Below are 15,555 nucleotides of genomic sequence, written 5' to 3' on the forward strand. Positions count from 1 at the left end.
TCATACATCCGAAGAACCAAAAGAGAATGAAGCATACACATTGGCAGAGCTGTAGAAGTAGTAGAAAGCCCTGAGATGGCACCTAGAAACCAAACCATGAAATCGCACAAAGTCTATCTACATAACATACAGTTTCTTTAGATCAAAGAAATATTAAAGGCCATAGTAGGCTTTGAGAGGAGACGCAGAATTTCGAGCTTCTTTTGTGCCAAGAAAATAAATAAGTCCAATATGATCAAATGACTTGAACTGTAATGGGTGGTGGTCATCGACTAGCTCTTCTGGTATCTTTATCATCCCATTGGTGAATGAGAACAACTCGATTGTGTATCTTACTTCATTCTCCTTTACAATGACTCGATGTTTAGGAGGATGTATTTGCCATTGCTTCATGCCTAAGTTATGCAAAACATATATACATCTTTTTGGATAAATCTTGGTACTTATAATTACAAAATTGTGATATATTTATTATGATATCAAATTCATGAAATTTTGTCCCTTGTCTTTTTAGTGGATGTGTTCTTGGGATTACTATTATGTAATTTTGGGTTTTGGGGAGAGAAAATTAAAACAATACAAATAATTAATAATTTATCGCTAGATATCAAATAGTGAAGATTAGTGACTCACCATGCATGCTTTGCTTGCCATGACTAAAAAGACTGGGAGCGAGGGGGGCTCATACCTAATCCACTTGCCATCCTTTGTTTCTATCTCCAAACCGTTGACTTGATTTTGATGAAGTATGCTTATGAAACTTTTATCAGTATGAGGGGGAACAGATATGCTAGTCTCATTCATCTTGGGGACTCGATATTTCAAGAATCGAATCAGGAAAGTGGCTGATCCAATATGAAAGTCATTCTCTATACCATAGCTTTCTAACACCATTCTCATCACTATCTGTTCTAATTCAGAGAGTAGCTTTGAATAGCAATGCACACTTTCACAGATCAAGAGCAAAGAAAAATATATCAAAGTGAAAGGAATAAGTGTAAAGACTTGAAGTCGGGAAACAAAATCAACGTTACCAGATATGCTCATTTCCTGCAGGCCACATGACCTTTGCAAAACTTCAGATTTCTTCCAAAATTGTTGCATTATTGATGCCCATGCCTTGATGAAGAGAGTCAATAGGGCTTTCCGAAGTGTAACCTTGATAAGGCTTATCAATAATATTTTGTTTCTTAATTTCTATTGGGAAATTGAACAGTTCTCTTATCGCACCAAAAACTGTTGTACACTCCTAAGGGAACTTGATCATAGACTACCATGAAACAACCATACTCTCTTCAAATTTATAAATTGTAGTTTTTTTCATTCATTCTTTCATTTGTTCATGTATAGAGTATATATAGAGGGTAATTACCATTCTAAGAATGGGAAAGAATGATATAAGGAAATAACAACTAATATCCTAATATATCAACTTTCCTAATATCTCAATATTCCTAATATCTCAACTTTCCTAATATCTAAACATTCGTAATATCTCAACACTAAATGACATAAGGAAAGAATGATATAAGGAAAGCATTCCTAATATCTCAACACTCCCCCTCAAGTTGGTGCATAGATGTCACACATGCCCAACTTGTCTAAAAATTTTGAGAACACTTGACTTGAGACAGCTTTGGTGAGGATATCGACCAATTGATCTTCTGATCGAATCTTAGGTAATTCCACAATCTTATCATCCAACTTTTCCTTAATGAAGAATCTATCCACCTCGACATGCTTTGTACGATCATATTGTACTGGATTATGAGCAATGTCATATGCAGCTTTATTGTCACAAAACAATCAGATTGGTTGCCTAGATAGGTAACTTAAATCTTGTAAGAGGAGTCTTAGCCATAATGCCTCACAAAGTCCTAGAGCCATACCTTTAAATTCCGCTTCTGCACTTGAACGAGCGACGACATTCTGCTTCTTACTTTTCCATGTCACAAGATTACCACCTACAAAGGTAAAGTAACCAGATGTAGATCGCCTGTCATCCACTGCACCGGCCTAATCAGCATCAGTATATACTTCTATACTCTAATGATCAACATTTTTAGCGAACAAAATTCCCTTCCCAAGAGCATTCTTCAAATACCTCAAAATAGGCATGACTGCATTCATATGTTGCTCTCTAGGATTATGCATGTATTGACTCACTACACTCAATGCATAAGCAAGATCTGGTCTTGTATGAGCTAAGTACATTAATCTCCCTACAAGTCTCTGTTATCTTCCCTTATCGGTTGATACTTGATTAGGCTTAACACATAATTTCAGACCTTCTTCTATTGGTGTATTAACAGGTTGACATCCCGACATTCCAGTCTCCTGTAAAAGATCTAAGGTACACTTTCTTTGAGACAGAAAAATTCATTCACTTGATCGAGAAACTTCAATCCCAAGAAAGTATTTCAGATGACCTAGATCTTTCATTTTGAATTCTCTAGATAGATAATTTTGTAGAGCTTTTCTTTCTTCAGGATCATTTCCTGTAACTACCATGTCATCCACATATACGATGAGTGCTGTAATCTTACCATGTTGCTTTTTCAGGAACAAAGTGTGATCTGAATTACTTTGACGATAACCAAAAGCTCTCATTGACTTTGTGAACCTTCCAAACCATGCTCTCGAGGATTGCTTTAACCCATATAATGACTTCTTCAATTTGCACACCTTCTGACATTGCTTTTCTGACACCATGCATCTTGGTGGAAGATCCATATATACTTCTTCAGATAACTCGCCATGCAAAAAGGCATTTTTCACATCAAATTGTTGTAATGGCCAATCTAGGTTTGCAGCTAAAGACAGTAATACTCGAACTGTGTTGATCTTAGCTATAGGTGCAAATGTCTCTGTGTAGTCAATTCCATAAGTTTGAGTGTACCCTTTTACTACCAGTCTTGCTTTAAATCGTTCAATACTACCATCTGCCTTGTACTTCACATTATAGATCCAACGACACCCAACTGGTTTTTTTCCTGGTGGACATTTTACGAGTTCCCATGTTTCATTCTTCTGCAATGATTTCATCTCTTCATTCATGGCTGCTTTCCACCTTGGATTAGCTAAGGCTTCCTGCACACTGTTAGGAATAACTACAGTAGATAATTGATTTACAAATGACTTATTTGATTCAGACAAACGATGGTTAGACACATAGTTGCTCATGGGATATTTGACTTTGGTAGACAATTCAGGTTCATATGTGGGTTTAGGAATATCTCTATTATGACGGTGTGGTAACCGTTTCATGAATGGATCAGGTTCCAAATTAAGAACACGCTCAACAGACGACGATTGGTTTGGTATTTCAGTGAAGACATCTTCGGACCCAAATTGTTGACCACTCATATCCAACTCACCCGCTTCCTGGTTCACTAGTTCAGATTGTCCAGATTCATCCTCCTCTGAGATATGATAATCATAATCGAGAGTCTGAATTTCCTTATGGTACTTCCCCTGAAGTTCAGACTCAAATGAAAAATACATCGAATCTTCATGAAACACCACATCCATTGTAATATACATTCGTCGAGTTGGAGGATGGTAACATCGATATCCCTTTTTGTGCAATGCATATCCAACAAACACACATTGCAATGCATGGGAAGTTAACTTGGTGCGTTGGTGTTTGTGTAGATGCACAAATGCCACGCTACCAAAAACACGAGGAGGTAGATTTGGGACGGTTGGGGCAACTACGCCATTAGTAAGAGCTTGGAGAGGTGTTTGGAAGTTAATTGAGCTGGAAGGTACCCGATTGATCAAGTATGCGATAGATGTGATTGCTTTTCCCCAATAAGATATCGGTGTTTTTGCTACTATCAAGGAAGCACGAACAACCTCTAACAAGTGCCCATTTTTTTGTTCAGCGACTCCATTTTGCTGGGGTGTATTGGAATAAGTAGTCTGATGAATGATGTCATGTCCTTCCAAATACTTTTGAAGATCAGAACTTTGATATTCTCCACCATTATCACTACGCAGAACCCGAACCTTTGCATTGTACTGAGTTTCAATCATTTTATGAAAATTTTGAAACAACAAGTTCACTTCATCTTTGGTCTTCATCAAGCATAACCACGTCATTATGGTACAATCATCAATAAAAGTAACAAACCAACGTGAGCCACTCAAAGTTGGGACTTTGGATGGGCCCCAAACATCAGAATGTATAACCATAAAAGGAAACAGACTTTTATTCAAAATTAACGGAAATGAAGCACGATGACCTTTAGCCAATTCACAAATATCACAACAGAAACCAGAAATATCACTTTTTGCAAACAAACTAGGAAACAATTTTTTTAAATAACCAAAAGAAGCATGTCCCAGACGTCGATGCCACAACCAAATTTTAGACTTTTTCTTCATCCCCTCAGATCCATCTGCCATCAAGGCTTGTTGCAACTTATTTGAATCCTTTGACTACAAGTCCAAGTAATAGAGTTTTTCCCGCTTAATACCACAATCAATAGTCTGTCTTGTTTGGATATCCTTAATCACACAAAATTCAGGCCAAAAAATGATAATACAAGATAAGGTTGCAGTGATTTGAGAAACTGACAAAAGATTGTAATCTAAAGATGGAACAACTAAAACAGAATCCAAATTCAAAGTATTAGTAAGAGTTAAGGATCCTTCCCCAATGATTGGGGTCGTGTTACCATTGGCTGTGAAAACAATTTTTTGTGAGAAAGGTCTAAGGGGTGAAACCTGTCTAGAATCAAAAGTCATATGATCTATAGCACCAGAATCAATTATCCATGCACTATTAATAACAGGTGTAAAAGTATTTAAAAACTTACCACCATGATCTAAAGCAGCTACCAATGCAGAGGCTTTCTCAACAACATTAGCCTCTATTTTTATTTCGGCAACAGTTGCAGTCGAGGTTTTCTTGGAATCCTTTTTTCGTTGATCACGATTATTATCATTAATAACAAAGTGTTGATAGCCTAAACATGATCTAAAGGTCCATGGTTCAAGTCCTCGGTTCCTCATTATTTTCCTGGTCATACCAAGAGTCGTTGCTTTGAAATTGTGGGATATCCAGACTAGTGAGATCAGTCTTATTGCAATGAGTGCATTTGAAGGTTGACTTATCAATATTAGGGCTTGTCTTAGGATGGTCGATCGCTGTCGGACTACCATAGCGACAAAATATCTAGGATTTCAATTCCATGGCTCTAATACCATCTTCAAATTGATAAATTATAGTTTTTTTCATTCATTCTTTCATTCGTTAATGTACAAAGTATATATAGAGGGTAATTACCATTCTAAGAATGGGAAAGAATGATATAAGGAAATAATAACTAATATCCTAATATATCAACTTTCCTAATATCTCAATATTCCTAATATTTCCTAATATCTAAACATTCCTAATATCTCAACACTAAATGATATAAGGAAAGAATGATATAAGGAAAGCATTCCTAATATCTCAACATACTCTTCAAGTGCATGCCGGACATTATTGCATGCTGGGAACCAAGAATCTGTACCAGGCTTCAAATTTTCCTTGGAGAAATCTACGATTGGAATCTTTGGAAGTGTCTCCAAACCCATGATCCTAGACATTTTAGCCTCACCAAGCAAGTTCGAGGGCTTTTGAGATAAAAATGATAAATTTATTTTAGTTGTTCAGTTAAATCGATGCTGCTGTGCCATGACATGATAAATGAGACCACATTTGTTAATTGCTTATGTTACTTATACAGTTCCTTACCATGTCCCCATGAGTTGAAATCTACAAAATCATTACAGATCCAAGAACTTGTTGCTTTGAATTAATTAATTACTAAAATATAAGGGAAAGCCCAAAAATATAAGACGTTGGAATAAAAAAAATTCATGGGTGATTGCTTCTTGTTCAATATGAAATTCTAATGTTGTTTTTTTCCTCCAAACAATAAATCATACTACCTTTGTCCCTTCCATAACCTATGGTATCTGGAATGATGTCATTGCCTACGATATCTATCCAAATGTAAACTTCAGTGTCTTAAAGAATTTACTGAGTAGGGAGAGTATCTTGCATGATGGACTTCATATAAATGCAGACTATGAAATACAGCCATGACGGAAAGAATCAATATACCTAAGACCTCCCAAGTTCATTGTTATCATCAACCTAGTTGCCTATCCTATACATTATTATAATGAATGGTGTTACAACCTTTGATGTCCCATTTTTTCTAATTTATATGATGGTCCCCCCATTTTGGAGACTGTAACTAAGGAAAGAAAGATGTCAAACATCGACTGAAAGCACAACTCCATCAAGACTACATCAGCAATACCTTTGTAGAAATCGATGTTATGGGTGGAGATTTCATACATTTAAATGATATCTATATCATTATCAATGTAACATGGGGTTATGTATGAAAGGAGTATAATTTGAAGTGGTACTCAGAAGTCATTTTTCCTTGAGGTTACGCCCAAATGCATCCATTGATAGGAAAAAACTAGACAATGAGAAAATTTAGCAAATATACCTGATTAAAGAAACACTTGTGTGATACTAGCATAACAAGTAATATTCAAATTTGGTTAGTTAATTCAATCATAAACTGATTGGCAATTTGTTTCATTTCAGTGCCGATCAGTGATGAAGAAAATCTAACAACTATAACTAGATTCCAAAACCATCCCCATCATATAACAACTCATTATTCTTCAATGAAATATGGGGTTTTCTGCATAATTTAATGGACTATGCTATCAAAACACCATTGAGAGACTATATTTTATATATATAGTCAATTTTATGAATAAGAGTTAGACAATTATTCAAGTGGTCCTCACAAGTAATTTTTTCATTGATGCTGCTTCCAATGCATCCATACAAATACAAATATTAATTGGAAGAAGCCAAACATACTGAACAATACTGAATAAATAGTTAGTGCCAATCATGATATCCCAAGTAAAAGGGAAGGATCGATGCACTCTTTCTTATCAAATTAGTATTTCAACTTGAGTAGGCTTCACTACTTTTCACTAATTCTAAGTTCCTCTTAATCCTTAAGATATTTTTATATACCAATAGTTATCAAGACACCTTTCAAGGGGAAAATTCTCAATTATATACAATATATATATATATATATATATATATATATATATATATGAAATAGGGATCCCAAGGGCATTTAATTCTTAATGATTTATGATAACAAGAAATAGACATTCATCCATGCAGGCCATGGGATGAAAAAGAAATCTCGCAAAACCAAGTGAGCACACCTTAAAAAGGTTCTAATTAATGTGCCTTTCCCTATCTAAGGCTTTGATACCAATTGTTGAAATATCTAGATTAATCCATTCTAAGCCCTGAATTGTAGAGTGTATGATACTAACATCCTAGGGATACTGGATCTATGCAACAAAAACGGTTTTTAACAAAAAACAATAGATCTAGGTGGTGCTCAGAAAACAATACTTGTGATCTAGACGTTCCTAGATCAATTCTAATTAATGAAGATGACGATGCCAATCTCAAAACCTAGTGATCTTCCATTCGATCACTCCTTTGATCCATGACCTTTGTTTAGAGTGACTACACACCTTGAGAGGAAAGAGAGGAGGAGACTAGGTATCTAGATGATTAAATGGTCTCAAAAGTTAAACCTAAAACCTATGGGATTTATATAGACTCTCCCGTGGGCTTAAGTGACTTTGACCCAACTTGGACTTGAGTCACTTAATTTAACCTACTAAGTTCTAATTAAATAATTAGGTATAATGGACTTCAATTAATTAATTAACTTAATCCAAATGAATAAAAATAATTAATCATCAAGTCTTGTTTGCCCTTTTACCAAAACGCCTTATGCACATAAATGATTTGTTCTTCATAAATCCTCAAACCTTTATACTAACTAAGAATATGAGCTCAAGTAAGGATCATTCAGACCCATAGGTAAATACCAGCTCCCTTAGAGCTTAGTTATAAAGTTGACTTAACATTTCATTAAAGAGAGTCAATTGCACTTTAGTATCCTATGTCATTACATTAACACAAAAATGAATTAAATCTAATTTAATAAATTCCTCTAGTTTGTGATCAACTATCCACTATATGTAGATTTCCTATGAATTGGTGTTTGTAATCTAACGAGATAAATATTATCAACTTCTTAATATTATCTTTACAAACCTTAAGTCTTAGATTATTCGATTATATGATTAATTGATATATTCTAGCATACTAAAATCATGTGACAAATTCCATTAAAGGAATTACTATGACACTATAGATTTTATGATCACAAGTTCTTATGATTACTCAATGGGACATATTGTCCCAAACTCATGAGATGTCATATTGCTTATCTTGAGAAACCCATTGTCAACTATCTTAGTCAACAGTGATCCAATCCATATGGAATATATGACTCCCTTAGGGTCTCACCCATTGGTCAAAGCCACCAAAGATCTCAACACTGACTCAATATTCTCTCAAACTTAAGAGTTTATGCGGCATAATAGCTTGGTGAATCATGAATCCTTGATAGTCAATGTTATGATTCACCATAAGTTCTATCCCATGTGTAACCATAAACATTAGTGCACTTACTATGAAAAACACATATCGATGACCAACATAAGTCATCCTTTCAATTAAGAGGTAGTGTATTACAACATTAGATGGATTACTTAAGTCAATGAACTAGTTGTGAATAACTCATCAACGTGCATGGAACCATTGACTTGGATTGTCCATGCAACTCCTTATTCATCAAAGTCATTACAATGCAAGTGATCTAAGCCTAAATGCTTGAATATATCTTAATGCAATTATTAGATAGAATAGTGGAAAGTCAAGTCTAACCGTGGTACACTATGTCTGACTTTTAAGGGTCCTATCCTAACAAACTCCTATTAGCCCAAAAAGTAGACTAGGCTCCATACAAAGAATTTGCTCCACAATCACTTCACCTCTCTGAACTATCTCAAAATATAGGTAGTACTTCCTCTCTATGTGTTTTCTCTTCTAGTGGTTTTTTAGTTCTTTAGATTGTGCCATTACCCCACTATTATCATAAAATAAGATCATGGATGATATAGCTAAAGGAACTATCCTTAGTCACATGATGAACATCCTAAGCCAAATGACTTACTTTCTTGCTTCAAAAGCAACAACAAAGACAACTTAGAGTGTACACATACATAGTGACATACACTGCTTTACCTTGGTATAATATGGTTGGTGTATGCAAGTTATAGGTATGTTTAGATTGTTCACACATGGATATGTTTTTATTGTCATATGCATGCTAGATTATGATTTAGCTTAGATGACTGCTATTGAGAGATTTGTAAACTATATTTGAGAATATTAAGGAGTTTGTGTAATCTGTATTTTGTCACAAAATTGCCAAAAAAGGGAGATTGTTGGTATATTAGACTATGTTTTTTTGAAGTTAGCAATTTTGCTCCAAACATCTTGGTGTAGGGCCTTTCTAGATTATTTTTTACTCTTTATTAGAGACTCAAGGTTGTTGCCTAAGCAATTGGGATGACACAAGTAAGTATTGAAAGGTTCGAAAAAGGCAAATTTGATTTAATTAAGGCATGGTGTGAACCATATGGTTTTAAACCAAGGTAAAATGTTTTCTGAAATATTTTTAAAATTGTTTTAAAACTTCCTGAGTGCTCTAGTGTTGAGGAGAGTGCTCAAGCACTGCTTAAATCACTCAAATTCTTCTTAAAGCTCTTAAACTCTCTTGGAGAGAATACAATCTTCACTAATATTTCTATTTCTATATCTTAATTAGATTTATTTTGGAAATCTGAATACGAGTCCACTAGGTATTTGTATCTTATAAATACTATGCTAAAAATAGTTTTGGATTTGTTTATTTGAATATTAGAAAAAATCTAATCTGCCTTCCAGTTTCTAAAACTTTCATAGACATTTATCTTTGCATTTATTGGGTTGAGAAGGAGATTTGCATCCCCTCAAACACTATGGTAAGATCCACTAGGAGCACGCATGGTGTTACATTGTGAACATGAAGTTCAATGTTAGTGTTAGGGAGTAAGACTTAGGGATAACTTTCCCCAGGTAAATTTGTGTATTGAATTTTTGAAGAGTAGATTTGCTTTTACAGGAGTTTAATCCTATGGTTTTTACATCTGTACATCATGTGGGTGATTTTCCACATAAAAAAAATTCCATGTCTTGTATTGAAGGAAAGTTAAATAATTGAAAATATTTAAATTTTAGGCTAAAAAGTTCCAAACATCTATTTAGTCCCCTTCAAGTGTAACCTAAACTAGACTTATAAACCTTCAACAACATTTGCATATCCCAGAAAATAGTGACTCTATTCATCTTAGATAAAATAAAACTCATATAAATTGGTTCATGAATATATGACAATACATGTTTAAATCTACTCAAATGACTTTAAGTTATAGGAAAACTATATTTTGTTAAAGAGTGTTTATATTTGCATCCACCAAATATTTCTACATATCCATTTGAATTAAGAAATTTTTAGGACAAATGGCAGTTATGAAATACCCTTAAAGTAAACATTGTTTGACACTATACTTCTATATATCATTAAGGATGTCCAACACTATACTCTGAGTCATTCTTAAGGGTGTTTGTAACTATACTTTTGGATATACTTTCAATGTTCAGTCTTACAACTTTCGACATCACAAAATCACTTTCCTTTTCTTTTTCATTTCTCTTCCACTTTGTCAAAAATTTTCATTTCTACTACACTTCTAAATTATTCTCTGTTATTTTCCAAACAATTCATTATTCATTATAATTTTTTAACTTCTAAAGTAAATGCCTATACTTAATTAACTTATTTAGATATTATGAACTCTTCATACAAAGTTAATTGTCTCTTTTGAATAAGGTAAGGACATGTGGTATGCAACAAAGGATGAGTCCTTTTTGGTGAGCTCTAGGCTCTTTAGCTTATTGTATAATAGCATCATTATTATTACAAAATAATTATGCGATAGGCGACTCAATTGTAGGAGCAACAATAAGTTCTTGTATGAATTTTTTTATTCAAGTTGCTTTTTGTTGCTACTTTTTGTATAAGCTTTTCAATGTGCTTTACTTACTTTTCCATGTATGACTATATGTATGTATATATATATGATATTCTATTGTTGACATAAAAAACTTCGTGGATCATCAAAATTGACTTTTCTTAGCCTAATAAATTTGGCCTTCACAAGTAATAATTCACACATATTGAACACAAGACATGCAATTCAAAAGGAGACATGTGGTGAGATTTGAAAGGTTACAAAATCAATTCTTATAAAATAAAATAAAGTAATTAGAGTCAAAAGGAAATCAAATAGAAATCCTCTCTTGTTGAAAAAATTTCCACAATGAAGGAAACAAATTGCCACAATCAAGGAGCCAAATTCCTTGAATTGGAGAATCAAATCTTCTGGATTCCAAATTTAATTCTCTATCTTCACCTATAAATAGAGGCAGCACCCTTCAACTTTAGGAGGATGGATAAAAAGGGCTTCACAAGAGAAAAAAGACTTCATAAAAAGAGAAAAGTTTCACAATATATCCCTATAAATTTATCAAAGCACATAGTAGCTCTTCATCATCTCGAAAGTTCAACAAAGTCATTTAAGAATAAGTCAATTTACTCTTTCAATTGAACTCCGACTTTAGAAGGAAAAAGATAGCATCATCCATTGGGCTATGATCAAAATGATCGAATTAAAGGAAAATATTCTTATGTATGGAATATTAGCATAGTGATCAATTGTACCCCATAAGTTTTCTAATATAAACAATTTTATTCACATATTTTTCTTGTCATTTTACCTACTTTCGTGGGACTTATGAAATTTGCACGTTCAAATTTCTGGCAACACATACATCTGTCACTATTTTAAGTTTGTTGAATATATATATATATATATATATATATATAAAATAGTCAATGTTTGTTTAAATATTCAATAAAGTTGTTTTTTGAAAAAATAATTTCAATACAAATTTTAAAATCCTTAGTTTATTTATTGCAAGAATGACTTCTTTGCCTGAACTGAAATTGTGACTTTAAAAATCTTTTCTTATTTGACTTCTTATTTGAAGTTAAATTTGAAAATCCTATGCCACTTAAATGGGTTAGATGCAACTAACATGGGTTAGAGAGTTAAGGATGGGACTCTCAGTCATGGAGACGACAAGTCATTTTCTTAGAAATTGAATGAGGTTGTTTGGAAGAGTCTGTCTCCATTTGCTAGGAACATGCCGCCCCACTAGTTTCCAAGATCCTCCGCCATTTTTTTTTTTTTTTGCCGTATTAGACTTTAATTATAAAGAGCTATCAGAAATGGGTGCTTTTGCAATAGATGAATTTGACTGGTTTTCTGCAGACGTGGCTCCAAAAGGTTTATATAGATGTCATTGTTGGTTTTGTTTGTTTGTTTATATATGTCCGTTCTTTGGCAAATCTGAAAGGTCGACAAGCTCTAAAATAAATGCATTTCAAGAATACTTAAAAAAAAACTCTAAATAAAAATTGCAAAAGTTGTTTTCTTGTAAAAAATAAAATTGTATTGAAATAATTTTTATTTATTCTTTTTCTAATAAAAGCAAATAAGTAACTAATCATTCTTTTGTAAATAAAATATGTTGAAATAATTTTTTAACGAAAGTAAATCTAAATCATTTATTTTAAAAAAGTTGAAACATTTATAATGAATAAATAAACAGAAGTAATTGAATAAAAAAAAAATCATTTAGTTTAATAAATCAACTTATGCCACTCTCTTGTCCATTGTTTTGTATTTTTTTTAATCCGCTTTTATTATGTCATTGTTTATATTTTTTGTGGTATCTTATTCTTTGATTTTATATCTATCGATTAATTAATTAAATGCTAAGGTTTCCTCTGCTTCCTTATTAGAGACTATATTTATTTGCATTTAGAAGGACTATACAGTTTACCACTATACCTTACCAATCAATAATTTAGTGCCTGAATCCATCCCGATTTGTGGACTTGTCTTTCTTCATTCAAAAAGTCACCATTAGGGTTTTTTTTTAATTAATTTTCTTTTGTAAAAAATAATAAAAATAATTAGAGACGAGTTTTCAAAAATAATTTTTTCATCAAGTCTGAATCTCGTCATCAAATAGGGTCACGGTGAAAAACTTAGTTGAAGTTTCAAATGTCCTCATCATCCAATTTTTTTTTTTCTTTTTTTATTTTTATTTTTTATTTTTGGTTTATAGTCATCTTCATTATTTAGAGTGTTTTCTAAAAATGCAGAGAGTTAAAAGAAAACTATTTCAACTTCTTAAGTTTGATTCACAAAGCATTCCTTATGCAAGTTCTGATAATCAGAACTCTGCCCTGTTGAGAAACCAAAATAAGCTGTATGTTTGAATCTTGTGGAATTCACAGAATGTATGGATGGACGTACCTCAATTAAGATTAGTTTTAGCCAGCTGCTTATACCATTCATCAAGATGGTATGGAATTCAATACAAAAGCACAAAAGTGTAGGAAATGTATAAGCCAATAAAAGTCATTATTAGGGTTCTGAGAAGTCCCCTCTTGATGACATCCTTATTCATACCTTCGAAGAAACAAAAGAGAGTGAAACATACCCATTGTCAGAGCAGCAGAAGTAGTAGAAAGCCCTGAGATGGCACCTAGAAACCAAACCATGAAATCACACAGTATATCTACATAACATAGAGCTTCTTTAGATCAACGAAATCTTAAAGGCCACAGTAGGCTTTGAGAGCAGTCTCAGGATTTCGGCCTTCTTTTGTGCCAAGAAAATGAAGAAGTCCAGTATGATCAAATGGCTTGAACTGTAATGGGTGGTGGTCATCGACTAGCTCTTCTGGTACCTTTATCATCCCATTGATGGTTGAGAACAGCCCGAGGGTGTATCTTGCTTCATTTCCCTTCACAACCACTCGATGTCTAGCAGGATGTATTCTGCCATTGCTCCATGCCTAAGTTATGAAAACCATACATCTCTTCAGATAAATTTTGCTACTTATAATTACAAAACTCTGACATATTTATTATGATATCAAATTCATCAAATTTTGTCCCTTGTCTTTTAATAGATGTGTTCTTGGGATTACTATTACATAATTTTGGGTTTTGGGGAGAGGAAATTAAAACAATACAAATAATTAATAATCTATCACTAGATATCAAATAGTGAAGATTAGTGACTCACCGTTAATACTTCGCCTGCCATGACTAAAAAGACTTGGAGTGAGGGGGGCTCATGGCTAATCCACTTGCCGTCCTTTGTTTGTATCTCCAAACCATTGACTTTATTTTGATGAAGTATGCTTATGAAACTTTTATCGCAATGAGAGGGAAAAGCCTTGTTAGTCTCATTCATCTTTGGGACTCGAGATTTCAAGAGCCGAACAAGGAAAGAGGCTGATTCAATATGAGAGCCATTCTCTATACCATAGCTTTCTAACACCATTCTCACCACCATCCGATCTAATTCAGCGACTAGCTTTGAATAGCAATGCACACTTTGACTGATCAAGAAGGAAGAGAATATATCAGAGATAAACGAATAACTGCAAAGACCTAAAGTGGGGAAACAGATTCAACCATACCAGAAATTCTCATTTCCTGCAGGCCACATGATCTTTGCGAACCGTCGGATTTCTTCCAGATTAGTTGTTACATTATCGATGCCCAAGCCTTGATGAAGAGGAGCAGCAGGGGATTCTGACGTGTAACCTTGGTAAGGCTTCTCACTAATATTTTGTTTCTTAGTTTCTATTGGGAGATCGAACAATTCTCTCATCGCACCAAAGATTGTGTTGTGCACTCCTAAGGGAACTTGATCATAGACTGCCATGAAGCAGCCATACTCTTCAAGTGCATGTCGGACATTATTGCAAGCTGGGAGCCAAGAATCTGTACCAGGCTTCAAATTTTCCTTGGAGAAATCTACCATTGGAATCTTTGGAAGTGTCTCCAAACCCATGATCCTAGACATTTTAGCCTCACCAAGCAAGTTTGAGGGCTTTTGAGATAAAGAGAGATAAATTTATTTTAGTTGGTCATGTTATTTATAGAGTTCAATTGATGCTTCTGTGCATCGTTGAACACCAAAAATAAATAATTCTCTTTATTAGTGGGTTAAGCAATCCAGAAGATTGACTTGGTAAAATGTTAGAATCGAGAAAAGTATGTTTCTATACATTCATTTGGAAAAAAATAATAATAATAAAATAAAAACCCAAGTTTATAAAATACAAATTTCAAATAATTATATAAAAATAATTAATATTTTATACACTTTTTAATCAAATGTATTACTTTTGACCATTCAAGTACCACTTTTAATAATTTAGGTACCACCTTTGACCAGTATATGAAATTTTAATTATTTTTAGAGGATTTCTATTTTATGATTATTTTTATATAAGTGTATAGAAACTCACTTCTTACATGTTTTTCTGAAATTTATTTATTTATATATTTTCAATTTCTTGGTTGATTGCTCCTTGTTCAATTC

At 33.4% G+C, this 15,555-nt stretch overlaps 2 protein-coding genes across 2 annotated transcripts; both read right to left on the reverse strand.

Annotated features, from left to right (window-relative positions):
* Positions 1–5,601, reverse strand: LOC109123137 (probable 2-oxoglutarate-dependent dioxygenase AOP1.2). Its single transcript, XM_019222070.1, has 5 exons — positions 5,526–5,601; positions 1,159–1,236; positions 1,035–1,050; positions 634–946; positions 1–117 (listed from the first exon to the last, which is right to left on the reverse strand). Exons 1-5 carry the CDS (start codon positions 5,599–5,601, stop codon positions 1–3), a joined length of 600 nt encoding a protein of 199 aa, XP_019077615.1.
* A 7,881-nt stretch (positions 5,602–13,482) lies between these two features.
* On the reverse strand, positions 13,483–15,074 carry LOC100266909 (probable 2-oxoglutarate-dependent dioxygenase AOP1). Its single transcript, XM_002284949.3, has 3 exons — positions 14,645–15,074; positions 14,245–14,563; positions 13,483–14,011 (listed from the first exon to the last, which is right to left on the reverse strand). Exons 1-3 carry the CDS (start codon positions 15,031–15,033, stop codon positions 13,769–13,771), a joined length of 951 nt encoding a protein of 316 aa, XP_002284985.1. The 5' UTR covers positions 15,034–15,074; the 3' UTR covers positions 13,483–13,768.
* Positions 15,075–15,555: the final 481 nt, after the last annotated feature.

Source organism: Vitis vinifera, chromosome 9, assembly GCF_030704535.1.
Source record: "Vitis vinifera cultivar Pinot Noir 40024 chromosome 9, ASM3070453v1".
Lineage (NCBI taxonomy): Eukaryota > Viridiplantae > Streptophyta > Magnoliopsida > Vitales > Vitaceae > Vitis > Vitis vinifera.